The sequence below is a fragment of the Pteropus medius genome, unplaced genomic scaffold, assembly GCF_902729225.1.
Source record: "Pteropus medius unplaced genomic scaffold, Ma_sr-lr_union100, whole genome shotgun sequence".
Taxonomy (NCBI): Eukaryota; Metazoa; Chordata; class Mammalia; order Chiroptera; family Pteropodidae; genus Pteropus; species Pteropus medius.
Genome location: NW_024347855.1, coordinates 253,832 through 273,726, shown reverse-complemented (window position 1 = coordinate 273,726; position 19,895 = coordinate 253,832). Strand labels below are relative to the sequence as shown.

General features: G+C 46.4%; 1 protein-coding gene across 1 annotated transcript in view; it reads right to left on the bottom strand.

Annotated features, from left to right (window-relative positions):
* Positions 1-19,895, bottom strand: part of RASA3 (RAS p21 protein activator 3) — a 114,193-nt gene that overhangs the window by 39,020 nt on the left and 55,278 nt on the right. Inside the window, exons 3-5 of the mRNA XM_039878747.1 lie at positions 18,827-18,930; positions 8,030-8,124; positions 899-975 (exon numbers count right to left, since the gene is read on the bottom strand). Coding sequence (XP_039734681.1) covers positions 899-975; positions 8,030-8,124; positions 18,827-18,930 — 276 coding nt within the window. The remainder of the gene's footprint in view (positions 1-898; positions 976-8,029; positions 8,125-18,826; positions 18,931-19,895) is intronic.

Here is a 19,895-nt window from a genome sequence, read left to right as displayed (position 1 = left end):
TATCCAGCCGGGTCCATTCTGTCTCCCCACTGCCAACCCACACCTTCTTGTTCTATGTGAGGCTTGTGTTAAACAGCCTTAAGTCCTTTTTGAACAAGGAATAAATTTTTAAGCAAACAAACAAGAAGATAGGCAGCTCTCTCCTCATGGCTCCAGGATCTGAGAGCACAGCAACTATTTTAAGAAGAACAGGAAGAATGAAGGAGTTAAGGACAAAGCTCGCTGAACTCACCTCCCATGTGTTTGTTCCCCAGTCCCCAAGTTTCAGATAATAGGAGTTCCCACCTCTTATACACGTCCTACACTGTGTCCTCCTGCATGTTCTATAGTGACAGCCCTGCAGCATGAACTGACCAGAGGCCATCTTCCAGCCATGGCATGATGAATGCAAATTGTGGACCATCTCAGACAGTGGCCAATGGCGGACACTCCTCACTACCTTCTGGTAGGGCAGAGGGAGTGGAATCCTAAAGCTGAAATTGGAGTCCTTGCCAGCATTTCCTAAGCCCAAGGAAAGGGCACACTCACCAAGCATTTCGGGGTAGAAGGGGTACTAGCGAGCTTTGGCGTCAGAGGTCTGAGTTCAGGCCCTAGCTCTGCCATCTGGCCTCAGGCAGGCCACTCACCATTTCCTCACTTGTAACACTAGGGCACGACATTAACCTCTTTTCCTAAACGTCCACAGAATAACTGGCTATTTATAAAACTCAACTAAGTCACCTCTAAGATGAGCATTTGTTTTATTGAGTACATTAAGAATACGTCAGAACCTATGAAAATGATATCAGCTTGGGGAATAATCAAGTCTGGAAATTCCAATTAATCTGTTTGAAAATCAACAACCCACCCCACGCCTGGGGGGTCAGAGTCACAATTTCTGGGCGGACTCGTGCCTTACCGCGTGGCCAGCTTATGGCAGACGACACCCGTGTCAGTGATGACTTCACTCAGCCTCAGCTCCAGGTGGACCTTGCCCTGAAAGGCACAAGGACAGAGGGTCACGGGGGAACGGCCAAGCACAGCGGAGAGCTGCAGTCTCCATTCACGAACACGTGGTTATGCCTGACCCTGCATGGCGTCCATCACACTTCTACCCACCCCCGCTTAGATTCCAGAGACCAGGACGGGGCGTGGCTCCCCGAGAGCATTAAAGGTTCCAGCCCAGCCGGCATATTAGGCTCCCCACTCTGCTGACAGCAAGCTACTGTTCAGAAAAAAAAGAGCTCAAAATGAGCAAGAAAAAGGTAGTCAAGAAAGTGCATCCCAGTTTGTTTGCTTTAGGTTGTGTTCTTTTACGCGACTTGGGTCTGTAGTCTGACACCCCAAAGCCTCAGGGGTAGATTTGGGCAGTTCTCCGCCCAGACATCTTGGTGCTTCTGCGTCCTTGGTGAGGACTGGATCAGAGGCCAGGGAATCTCAGTCCTGCTCTTCAGGCAGGAAGTTAATGCTCACAGATATTTGTGGAAGGAAGGGGAGCAGAGGGAGCTGGAGTAGTGAGAGCAGAACCCGTGCTGTATTCCTCCTGGTGTCTATGCAAAGGGTCACACCAGCGGGAGGACAGAGCAAATGGGTAAGGAGGGCACAAGCAGGTCATCATCAGATTATCGCAGGGGGTTCTGGGGAAGAGGAGAAAGGGGCCATGAGGAAAAGAAGAAGAAAACTCCTGTTTCCTAAAAAAAAAAAAAAAAAAAAACAAAAAAAACACTCAACAGATGTGTGGCACACTTACGTGAGAGATATATGTTATAAGGTTAAAATTAGTATTATTTTTTTATTAGAAAAGAGAGGCTGAACTAAATAATCTCCAGGGTCCTTTCTGACTAAAACATCTAGAAAGCCTTTTGAAGGCTGCCTTGTCTCTGAATATTCAGGACCCTGGGATGGGACAGGATGTCAGATGGAGCAGGTAGGACAAATGGGGAAGGTGAGAACAGGACAGCTCAGCTGGCTCCCACAGTGGTTTGAGTGTTCCTGCCACTTCTGTACTGCTAGTTCTCCTGGGCAGCTCCAGAGACACCTGTTGTCTGCCCCACCAGGTGTGCACTAGCCCTGTCCCTAACACCAGAGCAGCCGCTCTGCTCTTCATACTACCTGCATTCCAGCACACTGTCCGCATGGCTCGTGTCTGCGCCTCCCCAGTGCCTAACCTACATGAGAACCTTGGATGAGGTGGATCCCTGTCACCCCCAACCAGGACCCTGGGGCATCCGTGTGGAGAATGTGCTGGCCTTTCACCCATAGAAACCCCTAGTTCCGCACTTGGCCTGTGAGAAACCATCTGGCCAACAACATGAGGTTTTTGGATCCATCTCCCCAAGTCACTATTCTGAAACCACCCAGCTCTTCTGCCTAAGGAAAGGCAGTTCTCAAGAGATGCGCAGATTGAAAGATCTTGCACCTGCAGGATTCTAAGCTGTCCTTGCACCTGCGGGATTCTAAGCTTGAATCCTGAACCAATGGAGCATTTCACCGAAATGCTGGTAGCACCGATGATGAGAAAAGGATGGGCGCCATCCCGCCGGAAGATGAGGGAGACCATGGTCATCTGAGGGTTCCCCGCACTCAGACTTTAACTCCCAGTTAACACCTGACCCCACATGGAAGCACCACCGGTGTCTTTTGACAAGAGGCAGCACGACCCTCTTACTGAGAAAATAAACAAGAACCTAGGATCTGGTGAGGGGAGACACCTCTCCAGTTTGAGTCTGGGTTCATTTCCTTCACCCTAGCCCATCTTGACTCCCCTCTTGTCCCCTCTGTCCCCCTGAGAGCCCTTACTGGGCAGGTGCGGTTTTGAAAAGTACGTGGTGCTATAAACACCAGTCCACAACTTCCCCAAAGAAAGCCTTTCTGACTCTAAGCAAACTAGCTCCTCCCTTTAATGGGCTCCAGGATTGCCAAACCCTGAAACAAGTGGCTGTCCCCAGACACCACAGTACTGAGCCCTGCTTTGCAGTTTGGTGGGGAGGCTGGCTTCAGGGATTCTCCACAAGATGTGGCAGAAGCAGCTGCCACACCCACAACGCTGACAAAGAAGATCTGATGTGGATGAGGTGCCCCTGGGCTCCCTGACATACAAACTCGAGAGCCACAGGCCTCCCCTGGGAGTGACAGGCCCTAAGAAACTCAAACCTCGGCCTGGGCGCACATGGCAGCAGACTAGCCCCACACCACTCACCAGCTGGGGACAAAGCTGGTTACTGTCTTTGGGGCCTTTTCCTCATGTGCAGGACAAAGTGGTCACAGCGAGGGTGGAAACAATGGACAGGCAGATGCCCAGTGGTCTTGGAAGCAGGACCAGACTACCAGCACCACATCTGTGTGACCCTGTGCAACACCTAGTGTCCTGAGCACAGAATCGGTATCTGCAAAAGGTTTTGACTGGTGCCTGTCACACGTGGGAACTCCAGGAGCACTTGCCAAGAGACACTCTGCCTGGAGCAGTTGGTTTCCCAAGGGAACCAATGGCTCAGTCCAAACAGAGTCCTTGAGAGCTTCTTCCACCCTGGAAGCATCTCTCATCTGACAAGTGCACCAATGGCAGACTCCAGGATGTGGCATTTCCCCTCGCACGTGTCTGGGTCTGGTCCTCCTGGCTGACCTCGCTGAGCTCTAAGCAAATCCTCAGGGCCTGTAACTGAGGAAGGTGCCTGAGAGCCATGCCGGCTTTGTGGGGGTTGTGGGGGTGAGAGATATGCCCAAAGTGACAGCGATGATGCTGACAACGCTGATTTCCTATGGCTCCCTTTTCCTGAGCACCAGCCAGCGTTTAGAGCTTTCTGAATTATCCCGTAATTCTCAGCACATCCATGAAGTTGCACTGTCATCCTCTGCTAAGATGAGAACACTGAGGCGTATAGCAACTAACCACCTGCCCTCTGAAATCAGACTCAGGATGAAAGTTTGTGATAAACAGCATTAAGAACAGAACAATCTCCTATAAAGTCTGGTTCTTCCCCTGCCTTCTCAGATGCACTGGGTGTCAACTCTTTCATGGCTTAATTTTTAACATTGGCGATGGCCTTTCAGACTGATGTTTCACTAATTCATTTTAACGGGCTTCTGAGAAGCAAAAGAATGTAGCTGGGGTTTCATAGAGCCCCACTGCTGATGCCCGGGCTCGCCGTCCTGTTTCCTGTTTTTCCCAGAAGAGGACGACATGTCCACATCAGCAGACCCTGTGACGGCTCATGTTTCCTCTCTTAAGGCAAACACTTCCTTATACCAAGGTGGCCGATGTCGTTAGCTAATCTGTGTTGGTACCATTTTCTGGTGATTTGGGAGAGGATAATATGAGTTAAAACAAAACCATACATACACTTTACATAACCGAAAGGACTTTCTCCCCAGAAGTTAACTCAACTGATCTGCAGTTCAGAAGTTCACATCTGTTGTTATGCAGTGTCACTGACGGTTCAGGTGACGCCTCACACTGTGTGGGCATCACACCACCTCCAACCCAGCACAAACAACCCAGCCACAAATGCCGACGCCCAGAGACACTGAGGGCCACACCTTCCAACTCAGGGCAGGCAGGAAATTCAGGTTCTAGGCTCAGCCTCTGCACAGCCAGCATCTGGGCTCACAGAGCACCAGACACAGACCTGCTAGGCTGAGCTACTACCTGCTCAGTTACACACAGCGAGGTAAGTGGAGGGGAAGGAAGGAGGCCTGACCTTGCCCTCTCCTTCCTGCAACTCCTTAAACCCTTCAAAAAACTCAGCTGCTGACATTGATTGTTTGGGAAATTCTTCAAATAGGATTGTCTGACACATGCGTCACATTCCTAGAGATGATTTGGATGTGGCTGCCAGGCTTGCTGTGATGGCTCACTGGCATTCTTTTCTGAATATATAGTTTCTTAACAAGTTTACTAAAACAAAACAAAGCACAAAGCAGAGCTTAGTGGCTGCCAGGCATCGTTGGAGGTGTTAGGGAAGGACCCCCTAGTGGCACAGTAAGGGGGGCCTGCTTGGATGATGGCTAGGAGACTGTCTCCCTCCCCATTCAATACCAAGAAGGACCCAAGGCATGAGAAGAAGGAACCCTTCCAAACTCAAGCAAATGTTTTGGCAGCCATGACTGGCTGTGCAGCGCAGAGCACATTTCACGCTCATTCCTGCAAATCACCTTGTTCTGTGAGCCACCTAGGGTCAGGGAAGGAGCTGAAGCAACTAATCATTTTTAATAAAGTGATTTACCAGAGACTTAAACAACATCGGCTCCAGAAGGAAGCAAGATATTTTTTAAATCATCTTTTCCCCCCATTTCTGTGACTCATTGATCTCTCGTTGACCCCAGTTTTGTGACACTTTCTTTTGGACACATGCCTTTTACTGTGAATTACAGAGCAGATGGATTTAAGAAACCATATGCTGTCCTCTGCCCTTTTAAAAATCGTTAAGTGTGACATTTCAAAATGAAAAGTCGGCTGTAGGGCAAAGATCATAATTTCACTTTTAAAAGCCAGTTTTGAACCTGGGGGCGTGCTGCTCCCCTGGGGATATGACCACTTTTTGAGTGGGCACCCTAAGAACTAACTACCCAGCACAGTGCCGGGACTTGGCGGGCAATCAATGAACATCATCCTTCTTCTTCTCTTCATGGTAATAATGATAAAGTTCCCGTTCAAAATTCACAAATTCCTAGGAAACTGGCCCAGCTAGAGTCAGTATCCCATCTCATAGATGATATGAATCAGGCTCAGAAGGACAAGGGACTTATCCACAGGCCCCAAAAGTGCATCAAAATGAAATAGTGCAACTATTACACATAGCCATACGATGAAGCCATGCATCCACGTTTGTAAGATTTGTGGTAACAGAGCAGTTCTGGATCTTGACTGTGGTGGCGATTACACAAATTTACACATGATAAGCTGCACAGGATACGAATGTACACACATGTGCACACGCATGCAATCAGCTGCATAGAATACACACATGCACTTGTGCACATGTACCTGCATACACACGTGCATGGACACACCGATACACATGTGTACACGTAAAATTGGTGAGATCTGAATGAGATCTGTGTATTGTGAGACTGTCAGCTGTGCTCTTGCACCAGTTACACAGGATGCTACCACAGAGGAACAGAATGCAAGAAACACAGGCCTTTATTCAATATTTTTAGTCTTTAAGTATAAATAGGAGAATATACAATTTGCTAATCATTATTCCCTGCCTACTTTTGTGACTTCCTATGAATCTGTAACCATTTCAAAATTAAAAGTAAAAAAAGGCAAGAGAAAAGAAAAGTTACTCTTGTCAATAAAATCCCACTTGAATCTGGAGGTAACACGGTAGGAAGAACATGGTGAAGACACCGCTGCAGGATGCTCTCAGAAGCCATCTGATTATGCTGCCATAGGCTATGTTACTTCAGAATAAAAGTGATGGGGAAAATCGTCAGAATGAAAAGCAGGAATGGTTTCAGTTACAGAGCACCATTTCAGAGCACATCACTTTTGGAAACTTCTGTCTAAAGATGAGATTTCCAAATCACCCAAGCAGGTGCAGTTGGTTGTTGTATTCCTGGTGTTAATATTCATCTTTACTGTTAGAATAGTTTTTCAACTTCGGACAGGGTTTGTTAATTCTGTAGTAATTATACTATCTTCTAATCTCTACAGCAAGTATGGGCCCTTGGTTGGAATTAATTAAATGTGAAGTACCATTATGATGCCTCTCTGGCTCAACTCAACACTTCCCTCTGGCTGCCTCCTTGTCAGTTTGTGGATCCATCTCTGTGGCCACTAGGGCCTGTGCACGCCAGGACTCAACAGGCAGAATCCCTGAGACCCTGCCTTTACCCTCAGAGCCCAGCTGAGGCCAAGGGTCCAGGGGAAAGCATGAGGCATGAGGTCTCCAGATGCTGGACAAGAACCTCTGGTGTGGGGTGTGCCAGGCGGTGCTGGGGAAGTCCTACTGCAACGTGTCAGGCACTGGCCAGCCGTTCACAAAACCCTGCTTTACAGAGGAGACTGAAGCTTGGAGAGAACCATCCTTGGCATATTTCACTAGTAGATGGGGACACTAAGCTCTGAGCCAGTCCTGCCTATGCCAGAGACCCTGTGCCCAGCCACATACCCCTGCCAAGCCTTGCCGTCCCACAGGACCCGCCAATGAAAAAGCTTGTGTATCTCAGTGTCAGGGCCATTGTACCATCTGGTCTTGGCTCCCAGTCTTGGAAGCCACTTGCATGAGTTTAAGAACAGAAGTTCTTAAACTTGCATGAGTTCCAGACACTTGCATGAGTTTAAGAACAGGCTTCTCATGCATGAGTTCCAGACACTTGCATGAGTTTAAGAACAGGCTTGACTGGAAACCACACAAGCCAGGGTCACAAGAGAAGAGAAGATGCAGCTGCCCCTCCGATGGGTGTTCGGGTGTTCTCTGGGACACTCAGTGTGAAGAGTGACCCCAAGTTACTGGCAAGTCCAAGAGCAGTCTTGTAGGGAAAGGTTGGGAACCTGGAGCCCTGCAGTCTTGCCTGCTCGGGGGAGAAACCCCCAGTCCTTGGGGGGTGGCTCCTTCCACAGGATAGGGGGATCAGTCCTAGCTAACACATTGCCCATGCGAGCCAGGGTGAGTCTAGGACGCTTCACACGATGGGAACCTCATCAGAGTGGTCACTTCTTTTAACTCTAAATCCTTCTTCATTGAGTGTGGAGCGCTTGAGAACACATTCGATGACCTCCAGCAAACACAGGGACCTACAGTATGAAGTTCTGCGTGCTATTCTCACCTCATATCTTTATTTTTTCTTATCCATATTTTCTCTTCACCTTCAATTATGTTATTGTCCTTTCATAGTTTGTATTTTTAAAAGCTGCTTCAATCTGTGACAATAACAAATTGAATAAACAAAATTAACAAGCCTATCCTTACTATAAATAGGAGGACACAATGTGATAACCATCAGTCCCTGTTGAAACCAAAACCCTGCTTATCTTTTTTAACCACATAGTCTCTTCCATTTCCAAAGGTCTCCAATGTTCCATGGGTTCTAGTGGGGGTCTCACCTGTACTTCTGAGTCAGCGTCGACATGCTGCAGCTGGAACCACGTGTCCCTGTTATGGTACTTCTGTAAGTCCTCCTTCTGAATGGCCACCTTCCCTAAAACATACAACACAGAGGAAAAGCAGGCATGAGAGGGAACAAATCCTCCAGACCCAACAAGGTTCATAAGCGGAAATCTCCCACTACCACTAACCAATTACTTCAAACGATATAATCCAAAACAGATAATCGAGTAAACTGATAACGCCACGCTATCTTCCTTGCAGTATAGTCAATATATGCCACATTTCATCTTGAAGGTGCCCATGTCCCACCCACTAGCAGAACACATCTCACACATGACTGTCTCGGTGGTTGCCAATCTGCCTGCTCTCAGGATGGACGCACAGCCTGAGTTTAGACAGGGCCCACCTTTTGTGAGCACTTTCACTCTCTGTACTTTACACAAGGTGGTTGTAATGAGGTGGAGGCAGTAGTGGGGTATTTTCTACAGACAGGGAAACGGCTCTGCCAGGCACTTGCACAGTAAACTGCTCAGGACCTGGGAGGAATGCAGGATGGGGGTGAGGGAGTGAGCACTGAAGGCAATTGCTAGGCCATTCGGGCAGGGAGACCTGGACGAGCCACACCACCATTGCCTTCTGCCTCGACATCTGCGTTGCAAAGTGAGGATAGGGCAGTGCTTGCTTGGTAGGGCTTTGATGAGGATTTCATGGAAATGTGTGTGTAAAAGCAGGTGTGTGTGTGTGTGTGTGTACTTGTATGACCTATAGCTTAGAATACACAGGTGTGCATATTTAGGTTATACAGTGTGTGTGCAAACACAAACATGTGAACATACTCAGCTTAAATAATGTGTATGCACATGTGTGCATATGCATATTTTGCTTACACAGTGTGTGCATGCTGTGTGCACAGTCAGCTTATCTAGTATACATATGTACATGTGTATATTTAGCTTATATAGCATGTGTGCATGTGTGTGCATGTCAGATCCGTAGTCACAATGGCACACCTATGTACTCAGGTTACCTCATGGCAACAAAAGAAACTCAGGATGCAGCTAGAATGAACCATCACCCTCCTATTGCCCACCTGGGTCTATGAATCAGTGTCTCTCAAAGTGCGATCACGAGTCACCTACATCAAAACATCTGGAGAGTTTCCTAAAATGCAGGTTCCTGGGCCCTATCCCAGTTGGAGGGAACAGAATATCTGTTATGGGGTCCTGGAATCTTCATTTCCAAGTCCCCAGGGAACTTTCGTGGGCCCCAAAGTTTGAGGATGTCCACTCTAGATAGTTTTACAATCTGTACATAGGCTTGGTACTTTGGAGCTAGAATTTCAGCGAAAATACACATATACACATTTTGTTATATATATGCATATGTGTATTTTTATATGCAGCTTTTGTTTCCCTGCCTTTCTTCCATTATTTCCTCTTCCCCAAACATCCTTGCTCCTTGAGTCCCCCTGCAATGTCGCCTGCTCTTAGGTGCTCCCCTGGGATCTGTTCTGTTTCCAAATGAGACTTTACTGGGGTCTCCGCCCAATCTGTTCCAAGATGAGGGATTTAAGGAAAAGAAGAGGACACTCTGCTGTTTGGTGCTGTGGGATTTCAGGCCATGCTACCTCAAAATACGTCACTTTGCACAAAGATGACTTAAGCTGAAGGTAAACGAGAATCAACAGATGCAGAAAGGAGCCCGACCAGAGTTCCCCTTCTCTGACCACGAGCAGAAACTGCTGAGAAATAAGGGTTGCCCCACATCCCTCTCTCAGGAAGTTTTATGGCCATGAAGAAGATGGAAAGTCGGCACCAGGATGGTCCTAAACAAAAAACCTACTCCATTCATTCCCCATATACTCACTGTCCCATGGTCTGCCACCCTTCGAGGCCTAAAACCTTTCTCCTTTGTCTTGTCCCTTCTCTGAAATGTACTGTTCCTTTGCTAAGACGACATACCAGTCCAAAGTCTAACTCTTTGAGTTACTCATCATTGAAGTTTCCCCTGCGTGATGCGTGCCGTGGGCGTTAATAAACTGTTTCTCTCTGGTTAATCTGCCTTTTGTCAGTCCATTTTACAGGGCCCTGGCCAGGGAATCTTAGTAGGCAGAGAACAGAACTCCTCCCCTATGGTCTTCACACTTTGTTCTGAGAACTTGGTCAGTGGAGCTCTGCTCTGGAGTCCAGACCCTGAGACACCCACCCACCAGCACAGATGTGAACGTTCAAAAGGTGAAACAAACACGAAAAAGCTGTTCCAAGTGCCAGAGGAAAGGTGTCCAGGGAGTCAGGACAATTGACAATTTGCTTCCAATGACTCTTGTCTTCAATCTCCACCTATCCATCATTGTGCCATTCGTTATATCAGCACATGTACATCATCTCATTGTCTCAAAGGGAAGGTAATGTATTTCACACTCCGCACACTGCAAAGGAGACTTGAGAAAGACCCTGGAACCATTCGACCTGGGATCCTCAGTTCAAGGTCAGTTAATTTCACACAGCCAGTTCTTCTGTCTGCCTGTGAAGTGGACGCAGCACACAAGCACTCCAAGGGTCAATACCATTGCTCACGTCAACCTCGCTGGCTCAGCTCTCACCACACAGAGCCATCTGAAGCTAAATCCTGCCCAGCCACACACTGCACAACCATTTCAGTCACTGCACACAGTCAAAGTTGGTGTGTGGTGAGAGCTGAGCCAGAGAGACAGACGCAGGGAACATGCAGCGGACACAGGCTGCGAAGAGAGTATACTCCACAGAAATTCAGAGAGACCCAAATTACAAGCCATGCGAGATTTCCTCCAACCAGCATCAAGTTACAAGGGCAGGATGGCCCTCTCAGGACTCATCTCAGGCTCCTCCTCACTCCCCAGTCCTCCCGTCCCACCACTCATTGCCTTGTGGCATCTCGCTGAGGTCCTGACAGTGGATCCCACTATCTCTGGCCATCCCTCAGCCCACCCCTATGCCAGGAAGAACAGCCGCCGAGGGAATATGCCTTCCTCTCTGTTTGGCTCCTGCAAAACTCTTTCCTTTCTCCCAATGGGAATATGGTTTTGAGTCTTGCAAGAATAAAGCCACATGAAACAAAAAAATTCTTGGAATTGAATTGAGCAATATATTTCATTGAAAAAGAAAAAAGAAATCTTCAGACTCCGTGATTAGTTCAGCTGGATAAGAGGATTACGTTTGAAGTTTGAAATGTTAAGTAATTGCAATGCTTTTATGAGCTTTAACTGGAATAGGGAGGAGTCACATATTTAATGCTTATATGAATCTTGCAACTTACACATCATTACTCTTTATTTTTGGAAGTACTTAATCTAATATTAAGTATGTAATACAGGAAAATATCACAAAACTCGAAACTGTCAAAGAATATAAAATACAGTCAAGAATAAATTTCTCTCTCCCCTGACACACAGGTTCCTGACTCAAGGGTCACCTGTCACCAACTTTCTCTTTGGCCTTCTAAAGATCAATCACATTCAAGAATATACAAATCTGTGCTTTTAAAACATGTATATTAGTGTTTCTAAATACTGTTCTGAGAGAATACCTGATCTGCAACCATAAGGTCTACTTAAATGTCTTCGATGTGGCATAATCCACAGAGTTGTTCCAATCTGAGTTGTTCCAATCAAAAGTCACTAAATCATTTGGCCTCACTTTCTCATTTGGACAGAGGTGGGGCTGCCTGATTTTCACCACTAAAAACTTGTATTATTTCCTCTAATGGGTGCTGTATCTGTCAGGGTCTGTTCAGAAGAGAGAGGCACGCCAGGTAGTTCAATAGAGGGCATGTGATTTGGGAAACCAAGTACAGAGTTATCAGAGGACATGGGGACATGTGGACAACCACGGTAAAACCTGCAGGGAGGCCAATTAAGATCAGACTTTAGGAAGGGCAGCCAAACGTTTCCCCAAGGTCGAGCCAGTGACAGAGATGTTTGGTCTCATCACTCCTTTTCAACCTGGTGTCCTAACTGGTCCATAAAGGCAAGAGAAAGAAACAAGGGCACGTAGACTAGAAAGGAAGAAGTAAAAGTCTTTATTCACAGAATCTATAAGAAAATCTGTGAGAAAAGCTAATAGAACAGGTGTGTTTAGCAAGACCACAGAATACAAGATAATACATAAAAATCAAGTGTATTTGTACATACAAGTAATGACAATGAAAACTGAAAATTTAAAAAAACCAATAGTATCTTTCACAAAATGATGCTTTTATGGCTTGTGCTTTTGGTGTACTATCTTAAAAAGTCTTCATCTACTCCATCAAAAACAAAATATGTAAAGATAAATAAATAAATGTGTGTGTGCACGTGCACACATACACAAGATATGTATATGCTGAAAACACATTCCAAAATACCGATGAGAGAAATTAAAGAATACCCAAGTGCATGGAGAGATATGCCATACTGGAGGGTCTGACGACTCAAATTTGGTAAAATGTTAGTTTTCCCCAAATTAATCTACAAGTCAGTGCAATCTCAGGCATTTGGGAAATTAAGAAACTGATTAAAAAATGTAAATGACAATTTGAAGGGCCTAGAATAGCAAAACAAGTTTAGGAAACAAACAAAGTTGGGGGCGCGCTCACTGGATATGCCCCCTCACTCCTGGACTCGAATCCACGGCAGGGCACGCGTGCGGCAGCGGCACCAGGAGACACGGAAGGTGAGTGTGGGCTCCTCCTGGCTCGATGCCAGCAGATCAGACACGGAAGACCGTGAGAAGCCGGTGACTGTGCTCGTTTCCATGACACAAATTTATACTCTAAATCTTGGCTTCTCATCCTGGTAACAACATAATTACTAGTCATAACTTTAAATTATTCCTGGAGATCCAGACAGGCACTTATTTTTACAGCTGTAAAAAAGATGGCGAAAACATCTAAGCCCAATTACACACTGACACACCATAATTTTAAAGCCACCAAGAATGGCTAAACCATGATTTTGCTGGTAATCTTTAAAAATAGCAGATACCTCCAACAGAATGATTAATAACTATCTTACTTGATTATTTTGAGGGGAAATAACCTCAGAACCAATTTGAGCAGGTTCTCTGATTAAAATATGCAAAAACACTTAAATTTCTTTTTCCTTGAGAGAACAAAAGTTCTTATGTACCTCCAAGAATTAATCAAATTCCTTCATTCTAGTATAATCTGAGCCAATTTCTAAAACCAGAATTGTATCTCCATATTCATTTTCACCTGTCATACTGGTGTGTCCAATGTAGGCATAGTGCCACTGGGTAAAATGTCAACTTCTAACTGAATAGCTTAAGATTCTAACTTTCGCACTTCCTTTTCTTGCTTCCTTCCTTCCCTCCTTCCTTAAACAAACCTTGAGCACCCAGTAGGTGTTGTACAGTTATAAACCTGGGCCCTCCCTTAAGGAGCTCCAGGCCATGGGAAGTCATTTCAGTGGACACATAACAAGAAGCAAAAGAAATGCTCCATCAGGTGAAGCCATAGGAGAACACCAAGGGGACAGCTTGTTCAGGTGCCACCTCAGGCTAACCAGGGTCTTGAGTGGGCGGCAGCAGCCACGCGGGCATGAGGATGGGTAGACAGACCAGAGGTGGGGTGCCAGGCCGAGGAAGCAGTGTGAGCCGAGGTCAGGAGGCAGGGGGCACCAGGAGATGGATTGGGAAGGGTTAGGAGGGCTTGAGCCCACCTCTGGGGTTGAGGGGGACAGGAAAGGGGAATCCCTCTGCAAAGTACCCATGAAGAGCTTGAATGCCAAGCTAAAGGTTTGGGCATCATCCTGAAGGCAAAGAGAGCCTTGCAGGACCTGAGCAGCTGAGTCCCATGGTCAGATCTGAATTTCAGATCCATCACAATAATGAGGGACAGCTGCCAGCAAGACCTGGAGAGTGTGCACTGTAAACTTACAAACTCTTCATCAGTTTCCTTCAGAGTTAAGAATCCAGCTGGGAAGCAATCATGATGGTTCCATCTTAAAATTAAGCCAAATATGAATTATCTGAGTTCCTATGTGATCTATGCCCATGTATTTCCTGGACAAACTCCAGTTATTTCTACTTAAATCACAGCAGTTTCCAAAAATGTTATCTTTTGGAAATGAAGATTCTCGGGCCCTGTGTCAGACCCATGACTCAGCATCTACATTTTAACAAGTGTGTAAAGCTCTGATCTTCACTACCAGAAACACCACCGGAAGCTTGGATCATTTCTTCATAAGCACCACTTTACGCTACCTCACCAAAAAAGCTTCCTTTAGACTTTCTGAGTTTGAATTTGTCATCATCTGTCAAGTGAAAGCCCACCGCCCAGGCAACTTCACTGGACTAAAAAAGCAGTTAGGCTGGAGTACTCAAAGTGGCTCCAGCCAGAGGAGGAACAAGCTAAAAGGAGCTCTTGGTAGAAGAGGATGAATATTCTCTTTCGACCAACAAGCTTTGCAGAAGTGGGGCTCCCCCAGCCTTAGGCCCACATCTGTCACCCTGTTGTCTTACACCTACACAAAGCTACCTCTTCAGGTGGAAGTAAATCCACTGCAAGGCTCTGGTGTTTAGATGTAGAGACCCAATAAGAAAGAGTTCTACAATCACATGGTTCCATTATAATAAAGGGGAAATGCATGTCAGGGGCTAGGACAAATATAAATGGGGTTGGGGAGTCCAGGATGACTCTAGGGTTATGGGTTTGCACCAAGTGAATTTTGGGTGGTGGGACACAGATGGGGCTGAAAAATGGTGGACAGTGGTGGTGGAAAACTGTGGGTGGTGGAAGAGTAATGGTGGATCAAGGGACAGGATGAAGGCTTGAGGACGGTGGATGGTACATGATGAGTGGAGGAAGAGGACAGATGACGGTTGGCTGATGGTAGGTGATGATGGGCAGAGGGTTGTGTATGGTGATGGTGGATGGTGGATGATGATGATGGGTGGCAGATGGTGAGTGAATGGTGGATAGCGGGCGGTGGTAGATGGTGGTTGGTAGGTGATGGGTAGGGGTGGTGCAGGACAGAGGATGAATGATTCATGGCGGTGGTGGAAAGCACACGATGAGTGAAGGGAGGTGGATGGTGATGGTGGATGATGGGTGTTAGAGGATGATGGATGGTAGGGGATGAGTTGCAGGTGGTGGAGGACAGACAATGGATGATGAATGGTAGGTGGTCGATGGTACATAATGGGAGGAGGGTGGTGGATGGTGATAGTAGATTGCAGCTCATGGGAGGGGATGGTGGTGGTGAGTCGAGGAAGATGATTTCTTTGTCCGATATAAATACATCCTTCTGCCATCACCATCCTCATCTCCCACCTACCTTCTACCGCTACTACCATCCATTACTTTCCAGCCCCATCTATGTACCACCACCCACAATCCACCTGGTAGTATAAACGTATAAGCAGGAGCCATCTCGTACTGCTTCCTCCCCAATCAGTTACTCTCTCTAAATACAGGCAATGAAGCATAATCTAAAATGAACTCAGAAGCACAGACCGAGAATCTGGCTGCCGAGGTCTAAATGCCAGCTCTACCACCTACAAGCCATATGACTTGTCTGAAACCAGCTTCCTCATCTGAAAATGCACATACCTCACAAAGTTATGATGATTAAATAAGTCAATATTTGTAAAGTGCTTAGAACAATACTTTGCATATAATAAATGCTATGTATTTGTTAAATAAGAGATATGCACCAGATACTTCAATTTACATCTCTTCTCATTTCCTACAACATGAATTCCTGCCAGATAGTTCCAGAGTAAATAGGAAGCACTTACTATTCTTCCAAAGGGGAGAGTATGGAAGGTAGAAGAAATGACAGAACGAAAGTGCAGCTCCCTGACGCACTGGATGGCTCTTTAAAGTTGGGTGGTGGGTTTAACGTTTTAGAATCAAACACTAATCCCTATATACGCCCATCCAAAACGCTTTAGCCAGCAACAGAGTTCACTGAGGGCTCAGCACATGAATACCTCATAAAACTCTGATAAAGTTTTATTATTTTTCAGCTAAGCCACCCTAGCCAGAATAAAACAAGAATCAACATGTCCTAACCCTGTATAAAGGCTCCTCACTGCCCCACCTGTTTTTTTCATAAGCCCTAGATAGTACTGACTTGGACGCCTATTCACCCAACTTCGATAGAGCAAATAAGAGGCATTGTGATGGCTCACGGAGATGACTCAGGGGTAGGAAGTAAGCCACACGCATGAACTAAAGGAGGAATTCACATATGGATCAAGATCCTAAAAAGGAAAGTAGGGTGAAGGAGAGAAGGAAATGACAGAGCATGAGATCAGAATGGGAGGAAGGAGAGGGGAGGCAGGGGAGGAGCTTCTAAGGCCCTGCCCACCATGGAACAACTCAAGAGCAGAGCAGCAGGATGTGTTTTGTCGCTTTGTCCAGCCCCCATTCCTGCTGTAGACACAGCGATCTGGTGAGTCTGGTGGAAAACGTGACTACTGCTCTCCCTTCCTCTAGTCATTCCAAATCACTTAGGTTTAGGAATGCTTTCACACTCACGCATCAGGTGACTAGTGCCCAGAGTCCAGGGGAAAGCATAAATCTAAATGCCTGATTAGAACATAAAATGTTCAGACTGAAATTCTGTGAAGCCACCTATCACACACTGGGCAGGATGAAAATAAGATTCAGAGTAAGAGTGAGTTCTGGGGTGTTGGGTAGGAAAACCTACTGAAGGATTTTAGGGAGGTAGATGACTTCATGGGATGACCAAAGCAGGTGTAGACACACCTTTCCCCTCCCATGTCTCTGTTAATACTGGTACTCAATTCTCTACAAATAGAACCAGAGATGTTTGATTTGTTGGCCCCCCGCCTGCTAGGCCATCCTCTCTGAACCTCAGTGTTTTTTAATATAGTAAGTGGAGGTGTTATATACTTCCTGGGGTTAATACAAAAGATAAATGGCATGGTTTTATGCCCACGAAAACACCCAGCATAGTGCCTAGCACATATAAGCATTAAGCATTAGTTTTTTTCTAACTGTAAGAATCACCTGAGGAACTTAATAAACTATGGAATTCCAGGTTCAGCCCTAGGAAAATCTGAGTCCACTGGTATGGATAAATTTTAACACACTCCCCATTAGCGAGAGAGAAGCATGCTGCTCGGGGATAGACAGCATGGGATCTCGTCACTGCAGGACTAGTCAGATTTCAGAAAACTGAGGTGCATTAAAAAGGCTTCTAGTGGTAAGATGGTGACAGGTAGACTGTGCAGGCGGAGTCCTGTGCAGTACACAGGTAGAGTTCCACCCGTGTGCGTGTGTGTGTGTGTGTGTGTGTGTGTGTGTGTGTGAATACACATGAGGTTTTATGTCGAGACAGATAGAAAGGCCATTGTGGACACTGAGAAGTTAAGCCCAGAGAACAATTTGGTCAGATTATGAAAGGTCTCAAATGCATGCGCAGGAGACTTCTTTCTCCAGGCCAGATCAGGCAGGGTGGCCTCAAACTTGGCACATTAAAAAAAATTAATAAATCAGACTCTAAAATGAAAGCATGTAATTCCAAAAAAAATTTCTTCAGATAGGAGACTATCTATAAAACACACTGAATCTGTAAAATCAAATAAATGCAATGTGTGGAGTTATTCTCGAAAATCGTCCATTCTTTCAACAAATGTTTAGTGATCACCTCCTACACCAATGCCAGATGTTGCAGATGGACATGATGGAGTCATTTTGGGGCCCTGATCATGTTTTGAACATCTTTTGTAAGTGCAGTGGGATGCCAGTGGTCAGCTTTAAACCCACACATAAAAAAGGCAGCTCTGGTAGTCCTAGAGTGAGGAGAGAAGTGTGAAGAGCAAGCTCTGAGGCCATGCAGCCTACATTCCAAGACCACTACAGACCTTCCATAGTGGTCTGGGCAGTGAGTAGGGGATGGTCAGAACGCCCGAAGGCTGAGCCAGAGGAAAGGCAACGAACAGTCTGTGTGACTCAAGTGCCCTCAGATTCAAAGTGCTCTACCCAACAGCTAAACAACCCCAATGCCTTCCCTCCTAGGAAAGGCCAAGACCATAACGTAGATGCTATATGCTGCTTGGATTCCTATAACTACAATTGTGCCCACGTTTGGCTTCTCAAGTCTATTTTTAATGCCACGGTGAACATGAATGGGACAGAGGTGCACTCCTGAACTCCGGAAGGTTCTTTGATGTTCTACACCTCTCCTCCACAGTCAGATCGGGCATCACTCTCTCCAGGAGTTTACTACTGAAATGCCAGTGCCTTTTAGAGCACCTCACTATGTCTGAGAACACCCTAATATCTCTGAGAACACTCCAATGCCTTGGAGAGCACTGCGATACCATCCTAGTCACAATGGAGGGGTGTTGGGTGTCAGGAACGGGCACAGCCTGAGGATGACAGGATGATGACAGAGGGTCTCTTATGCACACTGGACCCACAGAGGAGCCCTCAGGAGTCATTTGAGGACAGGTTTGGGGGTGCTGGACTCTCATCTTAAAGGACAGTTCCAAAGCCTTTGCTGGCGTGTTCTGGTCTCCCCATGTGAGTCCATGCTGTGAAGCTCCTCCTCATGCTGCCGGGGTGGGGCTCAGGCAGCATGTCCCAGCCATGGGGGATGCCACAGCCAGCCTAGCTGGGCACCCTGGGCCACTTCCTGCCACTGCTCAGCACGGCCAGAAAGGCCAGGCTAAAAATGCTAAATCAACTCTGCTGTGCCTGGAAGAGACACCACGCTTACGCCAGAATGAGACCCCATTCAGAAGAGGTGAAGAAAAAAAGGAAACATCTATTTAAGTACCTACCAATGATTGAATCCCTCCGGAAAACGTCTCTATCAAAAATGTAAAACGACAGGTGGCGAAAGCTCCGAGGAATTTCACAGTAGAAGTCTTCTCCGTAGAAGGGGCTGGACAAATAAACAGAATGAGCACCGTTAGACTCTGTGAGGTGATGCCTCGTCATCAGTCGTCGCTCGCATGGGCATCGAAGTGGGGGCCCGCAGACTCAGCACTGACCTCGGGCACACACATGTCATCTTATTTTTAAATACACCACAAACACACTATTCTGCGTTCCACTTGTGAGATATAAAATTGCAGTTTCTTAATTGGGGTTAAAATGAACTCAAGAGTAAACAGGCTGTAAAAATCTTCATAGATGTGGCCCCAGCACCAAAGGCATGTCACATTAAATGAATGAACTACTACGCTGGTTTGGCAACACCTCAGGGAAATCAGAAAGCAGATCGTGGTATTAACAAAATTATGTCTGTTGTGGGTGTCTAGGTTTAGCACAAATGCTCCAGAACCACTAACCATTTCGAAGGTCTGGGGTAGCAGGTGGCAGGCCTCATTTAGCATTCCAGTTCCAGACAATGTTCCCCTTTCTCCAGAAGTTACGGTGAAATCCATGCCTTTGGCTGGAAGGAGAGGATCCTCACCAACCACAGCCAACCCTCCACACAGACTTTGAGGCTCATTCACCCACAATGGAGACTCAAAATAAACTGCAAATTCTGATCAAGGGGCAGGAATCCCCCGACGGTTCTGGCTGGGCATGGGCTTGGGTTAGCAGACGCTTGTTCATGGAAGCCACGGTAAATGTACAGAGAATACAACACCCACCAGATCTGCATCTGCTGGTTAGGAAATGGAGCAATTACTTCAGCACGCACACCTGTGACTACCTTGAAATCTGGCATGATTCTATTTTCATGCACGTGCATGGCTAAGGAAACACGTAATAGGTCAAGTAAGAACAAAAACAGTATGTTACATTTTGTTAGGAGAAAGAGGGATGTATATTCCTGACCAAGTATATAAAGAGAGATGGAAAAGAACTGATACCATGAGTGTCTCCTACCGAAAGTGA